The sequence below is a fragment of the Phodopus roborovskii genome, unplaced genomic scaffold (assembly GCF_943737965.1).
Source record: "Phodopus roborovskii unplaced genomic scaffold, PHOROB, whole genome shotgun sequence".
NCBI lineage: Eukaryota > Metazoa > Chordata > Mammalia > Rodentia > Cricetidae > Phodopus > Phodopus roborovskii.
Window position 1 is genome coordinate 56224127 of NW_026126480.1, and position 17445 is coordinate 56241571.

The 17445-nt window shown below is 47.2% G+C and overlaps 1 protein-coding gene across 4 annotated transcripts; it reads right to left on the reverse strand.

Moving 5' to 3' along the window:
• Window positions 1-546: 546 nt before the first annotated feature.
• Window positions 547-16672, reverse strand: Spindoc (spindlin interactor and repressor of chromatin binding). Of its 4 annotated transcripts, none has more exons than XM_051193847.1 (7): window positions 16382-16672; window positions 8523-8852; window positions 8297-8446; window positions 8035-8160; window positions 7738-7869; window positions 1134-1339; window positions 547-1042 (listed from the first exon to the last, which is right to left on the reverse strand). In XM_051193847.1, the coding sequence occupies exons 1-7, from the start codon at window positions 16509-16511 to the stop codon at window positions 1007-1009; spliced, it is 1110 nt and encodes a 369-aa protein (XP_051049804.1). In that variant the 5' UTR covers window positions 16512-16672; the 3' UTR covers window positions 547-1006. The 4 variants fall into 4 exon arrangements, with proteins under 4 accessions (XP_051049804.1, XP_051049805.1, XP_051049802.1 ...); XM_051193848.1 differs by having other exon boundaries at window positions 1211-1339; window positions 7669-7869; XM_051193845.1 differs by having other exon boundaries at window positions 7669-7869.
• Between the last annotated feature and the right edge of the window lie 773 nt (window positions 16673-17445).

Consider the following 17445-nt stretch of genomic DNA (forward strand, 5'->3'; position numbering starts at 1 on the left):
TGGGTTGAGGCTGGGGGATAAGATGAGTTGTGTGGTGGAGGGTATGGACCTACAAGCAGGGATGTACCACCTTCTCCTTACAGAGGTGTCTGTGTAGGCTGACCAGGAAGACCCCAATAACTTTTTTTTTTGGTTTTCAGACAGGGTTTCTCCTTCTGTGTAACAGCCTTGGCTGTCCTGGAACACTCTTTGTAGTTCAGTCTAATCTCAAAGTCAGCTCTGTCTGCTTCTGCCTCCCAAGGGCTGAGATTAAAGGTGTGTGCCACCACACCTGGCTTAGGCCCCAGTAACTCTTACCTCCCTGGGTTGTCTTGCTTGGACAGAGGCCTACAGGGTAGCTCAGACAGTCAAATAAAGAAAATGTAGTAGGGGAAGAAGGTGTCTCTCCAACACCAAATTAGAACATTCCAGAAGCCCATCAGGATCTGCTCTGGGCTCATGGCTCCCTTGCTTAGAACAGGGGTCTCTGGCTCCCACTTAAGACTACCTTTCAGTTTCCCTGCCCCTCAAGCTGCTCCCTTTTCCCAATGATGGCCCAGACCAAACTTTTAATAAAAAAAAAAATAATTTATTGTCAACAAAGGTAATATATACAACAGGATAATAGATGCAACAGGACAACAGGTGAAGTGATGGTAAAGGGAGCCCTAGGCAGAGATGAGGCGGTAAGAGGTAATGGATGCCTCCTGCTGTAGGAGCCAGAAGTGGGGGAGGAGAGGTATCCCCCGAGGTAGTGGGACTCAGGTCAAACCCCATCATGACCACCTCTGCTAAGGCACTGTGCCAGGGGAGAATGGTGGGGAGCTGAGAGGAAGGAGGTGTGGGGCTAGAGGGTGGGTCAGCAAAGGATTGGGGAAGGTGTTCTCCACAGGCCCAATGCCGTATCACCCAATAGCCTAAGTCACTTCTGCCTAATTCAGGCTATGCCATGGGCAGGCATCTTCTACTGCCCCAATATGACAGTGACGTCACTCTTCCTCCTTCCACATTCTCCTGGCACCTGGTTTTAAAACTCTCCATCAGGTGGCCACGCTGGGCAGATCTGAGATTTAAGCCAAAGGGGGATACTGCTGCCTCCCTCCACCTTTCCTTCCTCCCACCCCTCCCCTCCCCAGGAAAGTTTAAACTCATACCCCATTTCCTGCCTCTGGTTGTCCCTTAACAGTGGAACTGGATTCTGATAGGACTGTGGGCCAGTCTGGGTTGTCACCTGTTCCCACCCCCTTGGTGCCCTGGGGATGCTTGGCCCAGTCCTGTAAGAGGCTGACGGCTGGTGGCTCCTCCATCCGAACACGGATAACCTGGAGATCCAGTGTCCCACGAAGCCCCGGAGGGGGAGCTGGGAAGGGATGGGAGCAGAGAGCACGGTCAGGGCCTTCCAATGGTCCCCAAAACTACCAACTACACCAGATTACCAGGGCTTCCCATTTCCATAGCCAAGTCTCGTCCTGGGGGAAGCCCAAGAAAAAGCATAAAGCCGACTCTTGACTGACCAGCAATGACTAGCCTCACAGCCTTAGTCACAGGGCAAGCACTGAATGCAGTTTCCTCCTTGTGTACTCGGAATGTGGGTTCACAATGATGCCACTGCTTCCCAACTTCTACCTTCAAGACTGCACACAGAAGTGATATAGTGGAGAACATCCAAAGAAGTCTACCCATGGCTCTGACCCATGGAGTATGTCATACCCTGGGTATGACAGCAAAGACTCTCTGGGTTAATGCCCCAGCTTTGCTCTGCAGCGTTCATTCAGAAGTTGATAAGTGTCACCCAGTCAGGTACTGAAATTAACAAAGCCAGGTCTCCAAATAAGACAAGGGAGAAAACACAAAAAATGTCCTTGACTTGGGCCCATGCAAGTGATATATGGCAAAGCAATCCCAGTACTTGAGAGATAGAGGCAAACCAATTAAGTCCAACAGCATGAGACTGCATACCCCTACCACCCCTGCCTGCCAAAACCAGGTAATGGTGGCGCACGCCTTTGATCCCAGCATTTGGGAGGCAGAGGCAAGAGGCAAGTAAATCTCTTAGTTCAAGGCTCTCATCTACACAGTTGAATTGCAGGACAGCCAGTGCTATACAGAAAAAAAAAAAAAAAAAAAAAAAAAAAGCCAAACAGAAAATGGTAAGTAACCAAACTGCACTAATTGTGTATGCAAACATATTCAGTAAGGTTTTTTTCTTTCCAGGAATTTTTTCCCATACAATTTAAGACAGGCATGATTTGTTGTTTTGTTTTTTTCTTGCTGGAGTTTAAAGTTATGCATGAGAACACAGCTAGTCATGGTAGTCCACACCTTTAATCCGAGCACTCAGGAGGCAGAGGCAGGTGGATCTCTATGAGTTTGAGGTATAGATTCTGTCTAAAAAACAAAAACAAAAAAGAGCCTTTAATCCCGGCACTCCAAGGCAGAGGCAGGCAGATCTCTTGAGTTCCAGGCCAGCCTGCAAAGCAAGATCCAGGACAGGCTCCAAAAACAATACAGAGAAACCCTATCGCAACCCTCCCCTCAATGCCCCCCCCCTTAGAAAAAGAGCTGAGAATACAGCAAGCTCAGTGGTAGAGCACTTGCCTGGACAACTCTTAAGCCTTGGGTTCAATCCACATATAGAGAGATTCATCAAACCAGGTATGGACCATATATATGCTCATAATCCCAGCCCATGGGAAGGTGGAACAGAAAAACCATAACCCAAAAATCAAGGCTGCCTGGACAACTGAATGAGACTCTGTCTCAGGACAAAAAAGTAAACAGAGCTGGGGCATTAGCTTAGTGGCAGAACACTAAGGTGAGCTGAGTCACCTATCTGGCTGGGGTAAGCAGATATTTCTTCACACCTCCCCAGTTAAGGCAACATTAGGTCAGAGTAGTGGCAGGTGACAGAAGAGTGGACTGAGGTGTGAAGATGGACTCAGATGGACTGCTGTGGGATTGAGAGACAGGACAGTGAACTGAAACTGATGGTTTGGCTACAGCAAGCCAAAGGTAGCATTTTATTAGAGAAGGGGAAGTATATTCCCACCCCTCACACACACAGAGGTTTCTGTGTGCAGCTCTGGCTGTCCTGGAACTCACTTTGTAGACCAGGCTGGTCTTGCACTCAGAGATCCCTTTTCTCTGCCTTTCAAGTACTAGGATTAAAAGTGTGCCCAACTACAGCCTGGCTAAACTAGAAGACTTAGTAGTAAATGGTGTCTGAAAACAAAACCAAAAAAACCTTTTCTGAACTGAGAAAACCTGTCTCAAAAACTAAACAAGAAAACAAAACTTTTCTGTTTTCTTTTTTGGTTGACTTAGTTTCACTATATAGACTTGGCTGCCCTGGAAGTTGCTAATGTAGGTCAGACTGGTCACAAACTCTCAACAATCTGCCTGCCTCTGCCTCTTGAGTGCAAGGGTTATTTGTTTTGTTTGAGACAGGATCTCATTATATAGCACAGGATGGCCTCAAACTCACTATCCTCTTGCCTAAGCCTCACTAGTGCTGAGATTATAGCCAACTGTCAATATCATCTGTTGACAACTTTAATTGACCAAATAAGATAATGCCTGACTACCAGTAAAGAATTTGGAACCAAAGGGAGAGAGGGCCAAGCTGCAAACTCACAGATGTCATTTCCTAGATGCATATAAAGAGTATGCTGAACATGGATGTGTTATGACCACTGGGACCACCACAGAAAGTTTACATTCTGAAATGGGGACAACAGATAATAAATAATATGATGTGTTACCAACTGTAGGCACCAAGAGTGAACAAGCAAGCTATGAACATGAGAAATGTCAAGTGTGATGATACATATCTGTAACCCCGGTACTTAGAAGAGAATGAGGGTCTACAAGGCTATATACTTTGTTTCAGGATAACTTGGAGGATGGGGAAAGAACACACAGGTCTAACTACTGGCTTTAACTTTATGGCAGTCAGATGCCAGCAAAGAAGAAAACAGTTATGATAAAGTCTGAGCCCAGCACACTCCAGAGCTAGAGGCAAGAGGCAGGTTCAGAGTATAGTTTCCACCTTGGGAATAAACAGGACATAGCCATTGGAATGAAGGGGTCAGGAAACAGTGGCTTTGTGTAGGCTGATAGAAGATGCAGAAAAGATGAGTGCCAGAGAGGAGAAAACCCACTGCTCTTGTAATGGGATAAAAACTAATCCCTGCTAGGGGCTTCTCTTGAGAGAAGGTAGATTTGGGCCTCTCAGATTAAAACATTCTATTCCCCATGGAATCTCCTTAAGCAGTAAGTAAAAACTCAAAATACTTTCAGGAAGTCCTGGAAACTGATTAGATTCACTAAGCCCCTCCCTGCAAGAATAAACAAAGCTGGGAGTCATTTCCAGAGAAGTAAAGCTGAATTGCATAAATGACTGACCATAGGCAGAGCTTCACAGACGCTGCCCCAGACCAGACCACTTGCTTGGAAAAAGAAGAAACCAACCAAGCTACCTAAAGAGGTTTATTTAGCTCAACTAGGAAAGAACAGTCTCCAACCTACTGAACTGCCTGGAGGCTGTACAGTGTGCTCTAGGTTCCCAGCTTTATGAGCAACATGTCACCCATGCTGGGGTGGGCTTTGGTGATGCAGCTGTCTTTGAGTCATTTCTACTCCTGTAAGTAACCTCTCATCCATATTCCTGTATGTCAGCCCAATAAAACTCACCAAATTGAACTTTGGTTTGATTCCCTAACTGGCATAAATAGATGTATGTGACTTGGCAACTCCCAAGAAAGTTTTGTCACACAACAGGGCTAAGTATCAAGCTTGCAGCAGGGTGTCCGACTATAGCATTACGGCTATAGCATTACGAGCTATAGCCTACTGAGTGAGAGATCCTAGCCAAGAAACCTTACATGTTCAAGGCATGCCCATCCCTTAACCCTTAATCTTTGTTGGACATAGAAGGCTGAGCCACAGGAGGCTGAGGCAGGAGAATTGAGAGTCAATGCCAGTCTAGTCTACAGAATAACTGTCTGGAAAAAAACAAAAAACAAAACCAATAGAACTAGTACTGGATGATTTGGTACTTAAAAGCACTGGCTGCTATTCCAAAGGACTCAGTTTCAATTCCCAGCATCTACATCGTAGCTCACGACCATCTGTAACTCTGCAGGGATTTAAAAACTTCTGGCCTCAACAAGACCAAGGCATGCAGGATATATATATATATATATATTTGCATGCAGACAAAACAACCATATACATTGGGATTTTATACACTGTAGGGCCCTGCATAGACCCCAAGGCACGTTGTGCAAGCCTGAAGCTGTTGGCTGGAACTCCTTGCCCCAAAGCTGTTTTTGGTACTCTTCCCGTCTTGATAACACACACTTCGTAGGGAGGAGCTAAGCCTAAAAATCCTGTTATTTTCCAATGTGCTGTAAGTCAGTATTTAAGCCCGTTTCTTCTCAATAAATGGCATTTTGCATTTGGCGTTCCAACATTGCCATTGAACCAGCATCCACTATCTCGTCTCTTTATTTCAATCTCTAGGCCTTCGTCCGATTTGTGGAACAGATCATAGCGCAGGTGCTACAATACACAAGCTAAACAAGTGTTCTTCTAGTGTGCAACCTAATCTTCCTTATTTCCCAGTTTTCCATCATCATCTTATTTTGTAACAGCTGAAATTTGCTCTGCAGACTAGGCTGACCTCGAACTCAGAGATCCCAAGTACCAGGATTAAAGGTGTGTACTACCCTTTACTACTACTAATTATTATTACTAGTATTATTATTATTGGGAGGAGAGCTATGGATGATGCAAGGCTGAATGCCATGGTGTGTGAGTATAGGTCAGAGGACAACTTTTGGAGTTGGTGTTTTCCTATAGTGGAATCTGGGCATGAACTCAGATCCTCTGGTTTGTACAGCAAGTGTTTTTGCCTCTGAGTTTTCTCTACAGACCCTAGCTTTTCTTTTGAGGTGTGGTGTAGCTACTTTGCCCAGCTAGTATCAGGTACCTAAGATCAAAAGCAGTGCCTGAGACTATAGGTATGTACCATTACAATGCTTGGCTTAGTTTGTCCTTCAATAAAACAAAATCATAAGGCTTCCTTCCCATGCTCTACTTCCATAAGCAAGACATTAGGAAAAGCTCAGAACTTAGTTAATAAAGGATCCAGGAGCAGAAGACTGCACATGTGTTTTTTTCCGGTGATGAGGTAGAGGATTGAAGGGTAAAAAGGAAAAGGTCAGGAAAGTAAAACCTGATGTGAGAAAAGACCAGAGCCCTAACCCACACAGAAAGGGGCTGACCTGAGTTCACTCTCAGGACCCACATAGCAGGAGAGAACTGACTCCTACAGGCTGTCCCCTGCCTCCCTTGTATACCATGGCATACATGTGCCCTCCCATAAAAAAATAAACAAATACATAAACAAGGAAGAAAGTAGGATTATCAGTGGTGAATAGCTTCTTGGGTCAACACTGGAAAATGAAGGCAGAAGGATCAGGAGTTCAATTCCAATCTTGGCTAAGTAGTTTGAGGCCAGCCTAGGCTATACAAGGCCCTGTTTTGAAAAAACAAAAAACAGGCATTGTACTTTTTTGGGCTTTGGCTCCCCCACTCCCCCTTTTTCCTTGTTTGTTTTTCCAGACAGGGTTTCTCTGTATTGCTTTGAACTGTCCTGGAACTAGCTTTGTAGACCAGAATGACCCTGAACTCAGAGATCTGCCTGCCTCTGCCTCTGCCTTCAGAGGCATGACCACCAATGCCTGGCTGGGCTTTGGCTTTTAAAGATAAATTTTTCACTTTTTCACTCTGTAACCTAGGCAGAACTCCAACCTGTGGCAATCCTCCTGGTTAAGTCTCAAAGTCCAATGGTTAAGGTGCCTATTTATCAAAATGACCTGGCCACCAGGTTGTCCCAGTACCCCCAGTCCCTAGCTACTGGTGGCATACCCTGTCCTTTACCTCCAGCCCAGGGGCTGTGCTGTTCTTACCCAGATGCCCTTCCCTATATAATCCAACCACTTATGCTACATCCTCTCCCTTTTACTTTCTACTCTAGCTGCTGCACCTGGTTTCCCTCTCTCCCCTCCTGAAATGGCTGTTCGTCCACTCTGGCCTCTCCCAGATGCCTCTGCCTCTGCTTTCCATTTTATCTAAAATAAACTTTCTCCTCCACCATACCTAGGAGTAGCCATGTCCTCCTTCCTTTTTATTCTCATTTTTCCATTCACTCCTGCCTTAGACTTCCAAGTGTTGGATTATGCTTGGCTTGACCAAATGAATTACATACAAAAGTTTCTCAGTCAGTGGGACAGGTTACAAACACAAGCTGTCAACAGAAGCTCACTAAGCTTGTGTTGGTCTATGGAGTATCTGTCTGATGTTCAACACCTGTCTGTGGTCCCCCACACCTGCTGAAAAGGCTGAACACCTTACTTGGACCCCACATAACCAGTGTTAGTAAGTTCTTCCAGGGCTCCAGCTGGAACAAGCATCATGGATGGAGTTGGGTGCCAAGCTTTGAGAGGCCTAGTACAACCTAATGACCACCTCTAGAGATGCTCAGCTCAGGGGCTAGCTTCCTCAGCATTCAAAATCTGTCCTTGGCCTTCTCTTGGGGACCTAAACACTGGGCACCTCCACCCAAGGCTCTGGCTGTGACCCAGGGACTCAGCTTCCTTGACAGCCCCTCCCAGGAGGGCTCACCTGAAGAGGGACTTTCGGGCTGAGGCAGGCCCTCAGCTGCTCCTTTGCTGTCTTTAGAAGAGTCCTTACTGTTTGTGGTCCTGAGCTGCGTGTGGGAGAATAGCTGGAGGACAAAGCCAGGAGGGAAGCTGCCATCAGTGAAGTGCCGGACTTCGGCTGGTGCTGCAAACGTCTCTGTGGGTGACTCAGGAGATGGGGGCTCTGGAAAAAGGCCATGAAGAACTGTGAGAAGAGGAGGAAAGAGCCCAAAGGCTAAAGAAGCCTTAGGCCTCAGCTGAGCTCCATGCAGGCCCACTCTACATGTCCATTCCTTCAGGGGCTCATGCTATCATGCCACAGCCAGGCCCAGCACCCGCACACCCTCACCTGGATCAGGGTCCAGGGTTTTGGTCATATGCCTGCTTCTCTTCTTTCTAGCAGGTTCCTCCTCAGGAGACTCCTTCCATCTCTGACCACGGGGCTTCTTATTTCCTGGCTCTGTGACAGGGGCAACTGTAAAATGAAAAAAACCTTAGCACCACTTTAAGGCCTCCATGCCTGAACTCTTTAGCCTCAGACAGAGAACACCTGCCCACCCCAGCACACAGCACAGGGTCTCCCACTGAGCCTTAGCTCCTCGTTAACTGACCAGGCAGATCAAGGGGGCGGAGTCCTCTGGGCCGGAGCCTCTTAGGGAGAGATGGGTTGTCCTCTGAGTCCAAGAGAACCACGATTTCTGCTGGCATCCTGACAGGGTCCGGGTTGGAGTTGGGGTCTGGTTGGCCATCCTGGCCTGATTCTGAAGGGGGCAAAAGCCCACTGAGCTCCAGGGCCCCCACAGGCCCCACTTTTCCCTCAGCCCTCACCCTCACTACCTAGGCTGGGCAGGGATGGCTGGTCAGCTTGGATATCTTGCAGAAGGGCCACCCCTTCACTCCAGGCTTCCAAGATGTTGTTCTTCTCAGAGGGGCTCAGGTCCAGGGTATGGGGATGCTGCTCCAGGATATGTGTGCGAGCAGTATCTGCTGATGGGAACCGGATCTCAGCCCCACACACCATGCACAGCGCCCGTCCACTGCCGCCTGGGCTGTTCCCCACCAGGAACTCCTGTTCCCAGGACACTTGCTGCTTGAGCTCCTCACAGCCTTCAACTCCTGCTTCCAGCAGGTTAGGCCTAGGTGGTGGCGTCTTTTCCTGTTGAGTTACTGCAGAAAGGGGAAAATACTGTGAAGAGGCCAGGGCTGGTGATGCTCAGAACACATCTGTATGGGGTGGGTGAGGGGTTTCCTGTGCAATGTTGTACCTCTCCACCAGATCCTAACAGACCAGCATGAGGCACAGGGTGCCTGATACTCTATCTTCACCCTTATACTACCTCTCATTTAGTCACGACTCCCATCCCATATGTTTCTGGGCCTACTGGACACCCTGTGTCTGCCTTGACCTCTCTGATCATCTGACAGGTATCATTCATTCCAGGGAGGTTTCCTCACCCAATAGTCAACTGCACCCATATCTGATTTGTAGGCCACAATACACATTTCAGTCTCAAATAGTCAAGCTGACTTCAAATACACTATGCAGATGAAGATAATCTTTAACTCTGACCTTCCTGCTTCACCTCCTGAGTGCAACATGTGCCATCATGCCTGGTATCTGAGTATTAGGGATCAAACCCAGAGCTTCATGTATGCTAGGCAAGTACTCTACCCACTGAGATATTGCTCTAGCCTTCTTCCTTTCAAGTATTACTTAGTGTATGTATAATAGGGCAACACGTGTGCCAAGGAGTGCATGTGGAGGCCAGAGGACAACCCTGTGGGATGAAATCCTATTCTTCCACCTTTACAGATTCTGGCAATAGAAGTCAGGGTCCTGCTTAGTTACCCAGGCTGGGCTTGAACATGCAATTCTACTATCTCGGCTTCTTGAATAGGTAGGTTTATAGGGTTTCACTACCAGATTCAGCTTTTCAATTGTTCTATAGTTTCCTTTTTGTTTTCTGTTATAATAAAACACCAAGACCAAAGCAACTTGGGGAGTAAAGGGTTACAGGTTACAGTTTATCATCAACAAAGCCAAAGTAGAAAGGGTTCAGGGTAGGAGTTTGAAAGAAGAATGTTGCTTGAAAACTTGCTCCCTCAGCACACGCTTTTAATCCCAGCATTTAGGAGTCAGAGCAGGTAGGATGGCCACGGCTACCCTGTTTTGAGAAACCAAATCAAGCAAGCAAGCAAGCAAGCAAGCCAGCCAGCCCTCCCTCTCTAGCTTGTTCAGCTTTTCTTTCTTACATAGCTCAGGCTCACTAGCCTAGGGATGGTGCCACCCACAGTGGGCTGGGACCTCCCTCCCATATCAATCAAGACAATTTCCAAAAGACATTGCCCACAAGCCAATCTGAAGGAAGCAATTCTTCAACTGAGGTTCCCTCTTCCAAGGTGACTCTAAAAACTGGGTCAAGCTAATGATGAAAACTAGGTAGTTTATTTCACTTCTTTATGCCTTCAAAATCAGTACCATATGGATTAGTTTTACATACTGACATGTTCAATTTCCAGCCTTTGCTCCCCTCTGGACCACCAGATTTTGTGTGCTGACCCTGAGGAAACACTTGACGCCATGCTAGACTTTTGTAATTACTACTCGTTTTTTTTTCAGCACCAGGTAACCAACATCCATTATTCCAGCAAAACCTAGGTTTCACTTGCAGATTCTTAATATTGAAATAAATCATACAAACTGCCCCATAAGAGTCTACTTCCTGCGAGGCAGTGGTGGCACACATTTAATCCCAGCACTCAGGAGGCAGTGGGAGGTGGATCTCTGAGTTCAAGGCCAGTCTGATTTACAGAGTTCAGAACAGTCAGGACTACACAGAGAAACCTTGTCTCAGAGAAACCAAAAGTTTCACTTCCCCCTGAAACTTCACAAGCCAACCCTTGATCAGCTGCATTTCTCTCAACAATTTCCCACACCAACACAAGGTTTCCCTGAGTAATCTTGGTTGTCCTAGAATTCTATGAAATAATCCTTCTGTATACTTTATGTATTACTCTCACTGGCTAACAAAGAACTGACTGGCCAGTAGCCAGGTAGGAAGTATAGGCAGGATAACCAAACTAAGGATGCTGGGATGAAGAAAGGTGGAGTCAGGAGTTGTGAGCAGATGCAGAGAGAAGCAAGATGGACACGACATACTGGGGAGGGAGAAAAAAAAAAAAAAGGTATCAAGCCACAGAGGTAAGGTAAGAAATATGGGTTAATTGAAGATATAAGAGTTAGGTAGTTATAAGCCTGAGCTATTTGCCAAACATTTATAATATTAAGCCTCAGTGTGCTTATTTGGAAGTTGCTGGTGAGACAGAAACTTCTGCCTAACCCTACAACTCAAGAGATCAGCATGTCTCTTCCACCAAAATATCCTACACCACCACGCCTGGCTTCTCTCAAATTCTTATCCTCCTACTACAGCTCATTAAACTCTCAGTATTTCCTGGCCAAGTTCTAAATGGTTCCACAAACCCCAAAACTACTTTCCTGGTATCAATTTCTGTCCTAATTTGGTTTCTGTTGCTGTGATAAACACTAAGCAAGTAGGGGAGTATGCTAGGTAGTTTTATGTCAACTTGACACAAGCTAGAGTTACTAGAGAATGCCTCAATTGAGAAAAATGCTCCCATAAGCTGTAGGCAAGCCTGTAGAACATTTTCTTAGTGACTGATGTGGAAGGGTCCAGCGCATATAGGTAGGGCCATCTCTGGGTTGGTGGTTCTAGGTTCTATAAAAAAGCAGGCTGAAGCTGGGGAAGTAGTGGTACATGCCTTCAATTCCAGCACTGGGAAAGCAGAGGCAGGCGTATCTCTCTGAGTTCCAGGTTAGGCTGGTCTATAGAGTGAGTTCCAGGACAGCCAGGACTATTACACAGAAAAACCCTGTCTCAAAAAACAAAACAAAGAAACAAACAAAAAGCAGGCTGAATAAACTGCAAGAGCAAGCTAGTAAGCAGCATCCCCCCTCCAGGTTCCTGCCCTGCATGACCTCCTGCCCTCACTGCTTTTGATAATGAACTGTTGAATAGAACGTGAATGAAATAAACCCTTTATACCTCAAGTTGCTTTTGATCATGATCATCACAGCAGCAGTAACCCTAACTAAGAAAGGGAGGAAAGGGTTTACTTAAAAGTATAGCCCATCATCCAGGGACACCAAGGTGGTAGCTGGAAATAGAAATCAGAGAAAAGGGGCTTACTGGCTTATTCCCAGGCTTCTTACACAGCTCAGGCTTACCTATATCAATCAGCAATCAAGTAACTGTTCCCCAGATAAATCAATAGGGTAACCTGAGGGCAGCAACTCCTCAACTGAGGTTCTCTCTTTGCAGGTGGCACCAGGTTTAACCACAATAATATATATTCTTTTGAGGGCAAGGATGCTAAATTTGATCATCTTATTGTTACCAAAAGAACTGGCACACCAGGGAATAGCTGCCCCGCCTGTTCCTCTACAGGTTGAGGCTTCTCCTGAAAGTCAACCTGTCTCTCACAACCAGCCTTCCTTTTCCAGGGCGCTCCAGAATTATTTGCAATGATGGTCTTACCCTCTTTGGCTTGTGTTATTGGCTCTCTGTAGATGAGAACCAAAAGTTCCCACAGACCAGAACCCTCAGTCAAGAGGGTATGATCCTTGGGGTCCGTAACCCTATCAACTGGGACTCCTTCATACCTTGGGCTTTAGAAAGAGGTAGCATCTAAAACAGTCTAGAACCTAGAACCTTACTCCCAGGTGACAGAATGCCCACGTTTCAACTGGCCTTCTTCCCCTCTATTCTAAACCAGGTCTTGCGAAGGTCACCAACCCAGACAGCAGTTCTTTCACTCAGTCACCTTTCCCATCTTGACTTCTACTACTCAAAAGCATTCAGGGAACCACTTGTCTCACTTACTTGCCTATTCCTCCTCTAGTCACTCTGAAAAATATTTTCTTAACTTCCTGCAGGAGCGGTAACCTCCCAGCTGACCACATCACTCCCTTCTGCTTTGTTTCCTCCACAGCACAGCACTGGCCCTTGATAGATTTCTGTTTTGTCTCTAAACCTCAAGCACAACAGTACTAGGGGAAAATGACAAGGGACTGGTCTCAGCCCTTTTGACTCTTTTTGACCACCTCCTCCTCGAGGTAATCTTTATCTATTGCCTACTGACAACTCCCATATTTTATTTATCTCGGTGTTGTTATTTAGCAAGTGTATTATCAATGAGCTCTATCTCCAGCTATTTTTTTATTTTTTGAGAAAAGACCTACTGTCCAGGATGGCTGAGAATTTGTGATCCTTCTGCATCAGCCTCCTGAGTATCTCAGATTACAAGCCTGATCATCAGGCCTGACAAAGTACTCATGAGAATTCTAGGTATAGATATCCAAACGCTTAGCTAATCACCTGCTAGAGCCTGAAAGAGACACTGTGAATTTAACCGTATTGAAAAACCTATCCCAATCTTCCAACAAGTCTAAATAAATCTCAGCCCTGTCTGACTCAGTAAACTGGTAGATAATTGTTCCACTTGCAAAGAACAAAACTGTGGTGGTTTGAATGAGAATGGCCCAAAAGAATCCTGTATATGAATGCCTGATCCAGTTAGTGTAACTGGAAAGAATCAGGTGTGGTGGTGTTAGGTGTTGGGGCTTTGAGGTTTCAAATGTACTATGCCATCCCCAGTTAGGACTTCTGCTCTCTTTCCCTCTGCATCTCCCAGTTAGCTCCTGTACTCTGCCTTGTGCTCTTGGATCATGGGTGCTGCTCCAGCACCATGCTTGCTCGCCTGCAGCTGTGCTCCTGGCCATGATGGTCATGGACTCTAAGCTCCCAATTGTTTTCCCTTGAGAAAGCTTTCCTGTGTAACTCTGGCTATCTTCTATAGACCAGGCTAGCCTTGAATTTTGAGATCTGCCAGCTTGTCTAATGGGAGATGTCCTACTGTATACGATTCTCTTACGTTCATGAATGAAACACTATTTGCCCAGTGGCCAGGCAGGAAGGATAAATGGGGCTACCAGACTAGGAGACGAGGAGAATTCTAAGAGAGGTAGGCAAAGAGGAAAAAAAAAAAATAAGACCACATGGAAATACTTAAGATTTATAGAAATAGGTCAATAATTAAGACAGAGCTGGCCAATAGAAGCCCTAGCCATCAGTCTCTGGATGTTCATTTGGGGTTGAACTGCAGTGGGACCTGGTGGGAAAAGAAAAACCAGCAACACTGTCCTCTGCTTTCCAAGCTCTGGGATTAAAGGTTATATGCCAAGTCCCACAAAAAGTTGCCATGGTCATGGTGTTTGTCACAAAAGAAAATTAAGACCAAAAACAAAAAACAAACAAACAAACAAACAAAAAAAAACCCTTTCTTTCTTCTTTAAAACACTGTCTAACTATAGCTCTGGTTGGCCTGCAACTCACTAGATTAGACTAGGATGACCTGAAACTCAAGAGATCTGCCTACCTCTGCTTCCTTAGTGACAGAATTAAAGGTGTATACCATGCTGAGTCCAAAGAACAAAGCTTTGAATTCATCCACTTTCTCATACCTCAGATCTTTCTAGAACCTTGTGTCAGCCTCTAGAATCTTTGTACTTGCTCTTCTAAGACCTCTTCCATCCATTCTTTTGTTATTATTTTGTTTTCAAAACAGGGTTTATCTGTGCAGTGCTGGGATTAAAGGTGTTTTCTACCATCACCCCATTCTTCCCTTCTTACTAGAGATACTTTTCCTAACCACTGGATATAAACAAAATTCTTGCCACATCCCCACTTCTCTATTCCACTTTTATGTTCCCTAAAAAACTGACTGCTGGGCCAGGGAGATGGCTGAGTTGGTAAAAGCTCATGTTGCCAAACCTGATGAGCCAAATTTCATTCCCACATGGTGGTACACACCTTTGATCTCAACACTTGGGAGACAGAGGCAGGAAGATCTGTGAGTCCAAGGCCAGCTTGATCTACAGAGCTGGTCCCAGTATCATCTACAAAGCAACAGAGAAACCCTGTCTCAAAATACCAAACAAACAAACAAAAAAGGGAGTTCTGATCTCTTTATGCATGCTGTGACACACAAAGTAAGAAAGAACTCATTGTCATCTAACACACTACAGTTCAATTTTGTGGTGATACTTTATGATCTATGATCTAACAAAGCTTGTCTGAAGATCAGAGTGCAAAGCTAGCCACACTAGACAGCCATATAGGCCAGGCAATGGTAGTATACATCTTTAATCCCAGAAGCCACACTAGTCAGCCATAGAAGCTGGGTGATGGTGGTGTATGCCTTTATTCCAGCACAATAGAGAGGAATATAAGGCAGGTGGACAGGAATGCAGTGTATTCAGTCTGCAGGCACCTGAGGACAGATCGACCCTTTTGGTCTTAGCCTTGGTGGAGGTTTAGAACTTCCTAGTGGCTTGGGTGCTTTGCTTCCCTCATCTTTGTTTTCCCAGATAATATCTGTCTCTGGGTTTTTATTATCTGTGCTACACAATTTACCTGTTGGCTGTCACTGTGATGTATGTTCAAAGCAGGGTTTCATTTACCCTGCTCACCACTGTTACCACCCTCCCACCCCCAGTGCCTGAAACAATGCTTGGCATATAATTGCCCAATAAATAAATATAGTTGAATGAATGAACCTCTGTAGATGTCTATTTCCTTTTAACAGTGATGAGGCCACCCTGGCAGGGCTGTTGAGTGGATTAACTTCCAGCATTTGACAACAGCGGAGCCAGCACTCCATAAACCAGCACAAGCAGAAAAGAACCTGTGTGATGCAAACATTCAGAGGAACATGGCCTTTATTTCTCGAATTTTCTAACCCTCCCATCTCTAAAAGGGAGGAGGAGTGCAGAAATCCTTAAGCACAGCGAAGGACTTTTGGGTACTGTCTTGCTTAAAGGAAACAGGCTAGTCCACCATAAGGAAATATTTGCATTTTCACGACTAATAGTCTTCCACAAAGGTAGCTCTTTGTTTTCTCCTTTGGACCAAAGAAAGGGAGAAGGGAAGGGAGGGAGCCAGTTATTTCAAGATCGTCTCTCAAATACCTCCTTTGGTGACTAATCTCCATGTAGATGGCTTAGCACCACCCCCAAACAAGCCCCGCTTTTCTTAAACTGGGTGCTGCTTGCAGTTCCATTCAACGGCCAGGTTCTAGAACTGACACCTGTGGCTCCTTCGAGAGAAGGCCTGGGGATGGGAGTAGGACTGGTTCTATTTGGCGGGGCTCTTAAAATCCTCTTCCCGGGAAATTACCAGCCATGATAGCTTTCACCCCTGTTACCGCTACGGCGACCAGCCTGGGGCCTAGAGGCCTGGTCGCCCCTCGGCCTAGAACACAGGCGGTTGGGAGACGGCGGCAACGCACAAACCATGGTCCTGGGAATCCGGCCCCTACGCTGGGCCCAAGGGGGCGCAGGGAACCGGAAGACCAGAAGCGCTCGTTCGGTGTAGATGGAAGTCTCCAGACCCTGAGCGGGGGAGGGGAGGCGGAGGGAGGGGGCTCCGAGAGGCCTGGGATTCCAAACCCCGGTGGGGGAGGAGCGCGGGAGCGCGCCCGCCGTAGACCCGACAGGGAAGGACCCTCCCGGGCTACAGGCGCTGCCCCGGGCCGCGCCTGGACACCAGAGATCGGGAATAGGGGGCTGAGCCCCTGGCCGCCATGCGGAAGTGAGGTTACCCCCTCCCCCTTACCTCGGAGCATCGGCTCAGGGCGCGGGATCACGGCAACCACCACGGCCTCCTCGTCGTCTTCCCCTTCCTCACACTTGAGAGTCACCTCAAAGCAATCGAGCGCCGCGGCGCCCTCCGCTCTCAGGGCCATGGCGAGGCGGAGAAGGGCGACCCGATAGGGGAGGACGGGCGCGCAGGCCTCGGCGCGCCGCCACTGGCGGCCGCCTCCTGCCCCGGACCACGCAGGGCCCGCCGACCGCCTAGCTCACCCGCGGCCGCCCGGCCGCCCGCCCGGCCAGCCAGCCAGCCACGGGATTCAGCGCGTCACGACCCCAGGCGGGGAGGGCTCGATCCGGGGCCCCCGACCCCTCCGCTCCCTTTTATGGAGGCTCATTGTCAGCGTCCGTCCGGCAGCCCCGCCTCCTGGCTCAGACGACCAATCACGCGAGGGCCTGCTTCTAGCCCCGCCCCAGGCACGCGTCTGTTCCAGAACCCCGGGCAGCGCGGACTCTCAGGCTGCTTTATGTCGCTGAGAACCCTGGAGTTGACCGTGGGAGGGGCGTCCGCAGCCTTGGAGACCCAGCGGGACAGCCCCACCTGCCGCTGGCGGAGAGGGCGCTGCGGGGAGGCTCCGCATTTTGCTTTTTGGCTTTCTCTCGACTAGCCGCCTGAAAAGCATCCCGACGAAAAAAGAGCGGCTGAGGTGTGGGAAGGACCTAGGCTCAGAATCGTGACGAAGACATCTCTTCTAATTTGCTTTATGCCTTGTTTGTTTTTACTAGTTTATACACTCTCGCAAAAATAAATAAATAAATAAATAAATAAATAAATAAATAAATAAATAAATAAATCCTTTTGGATCCACCTAAACAAAGAGTCTAGATGATGAAGAGGACTGGTGTGACGTGTGGGCGTGTGTAAACCTCTTCCCGGTGGATATAATTTCCGTTTTTTAAAAACGTGAGTCCAGTGTGTGTGGCCTTTTCCCAGGACACAGCAAATCCCTTGAGAACCTCCAAGATCGGGATGTGGTTGCCATGGCGCTGCTGCCTGGCATTCATACCCTGGGTGGAGGCTATTACAAT

Coding starts and splice junctions, on each gene's coding strand:
- Spindoc (XM_051193845.1), bottom strand. CDS start 16,511: ATGGCCCTGAGAGCGGAGGGCGCCGCGGCGCTCGATTGCTTTGAGGTG. Junction 7,870..8,034: donor AACCCTGGACCCTGATCCAG/GTGAGGGTGTGC, acceptor GCCTTTTTCCAG/AGCCCCCATCTCCTGAGTCA. Junction 1,043..1,133: donor AACCAGAGGCAGGAAATGGG/GTATGAGTTTAA, acceptor CTTAAATCTCAG/ATCTGCCCAGCGTGGCCACC.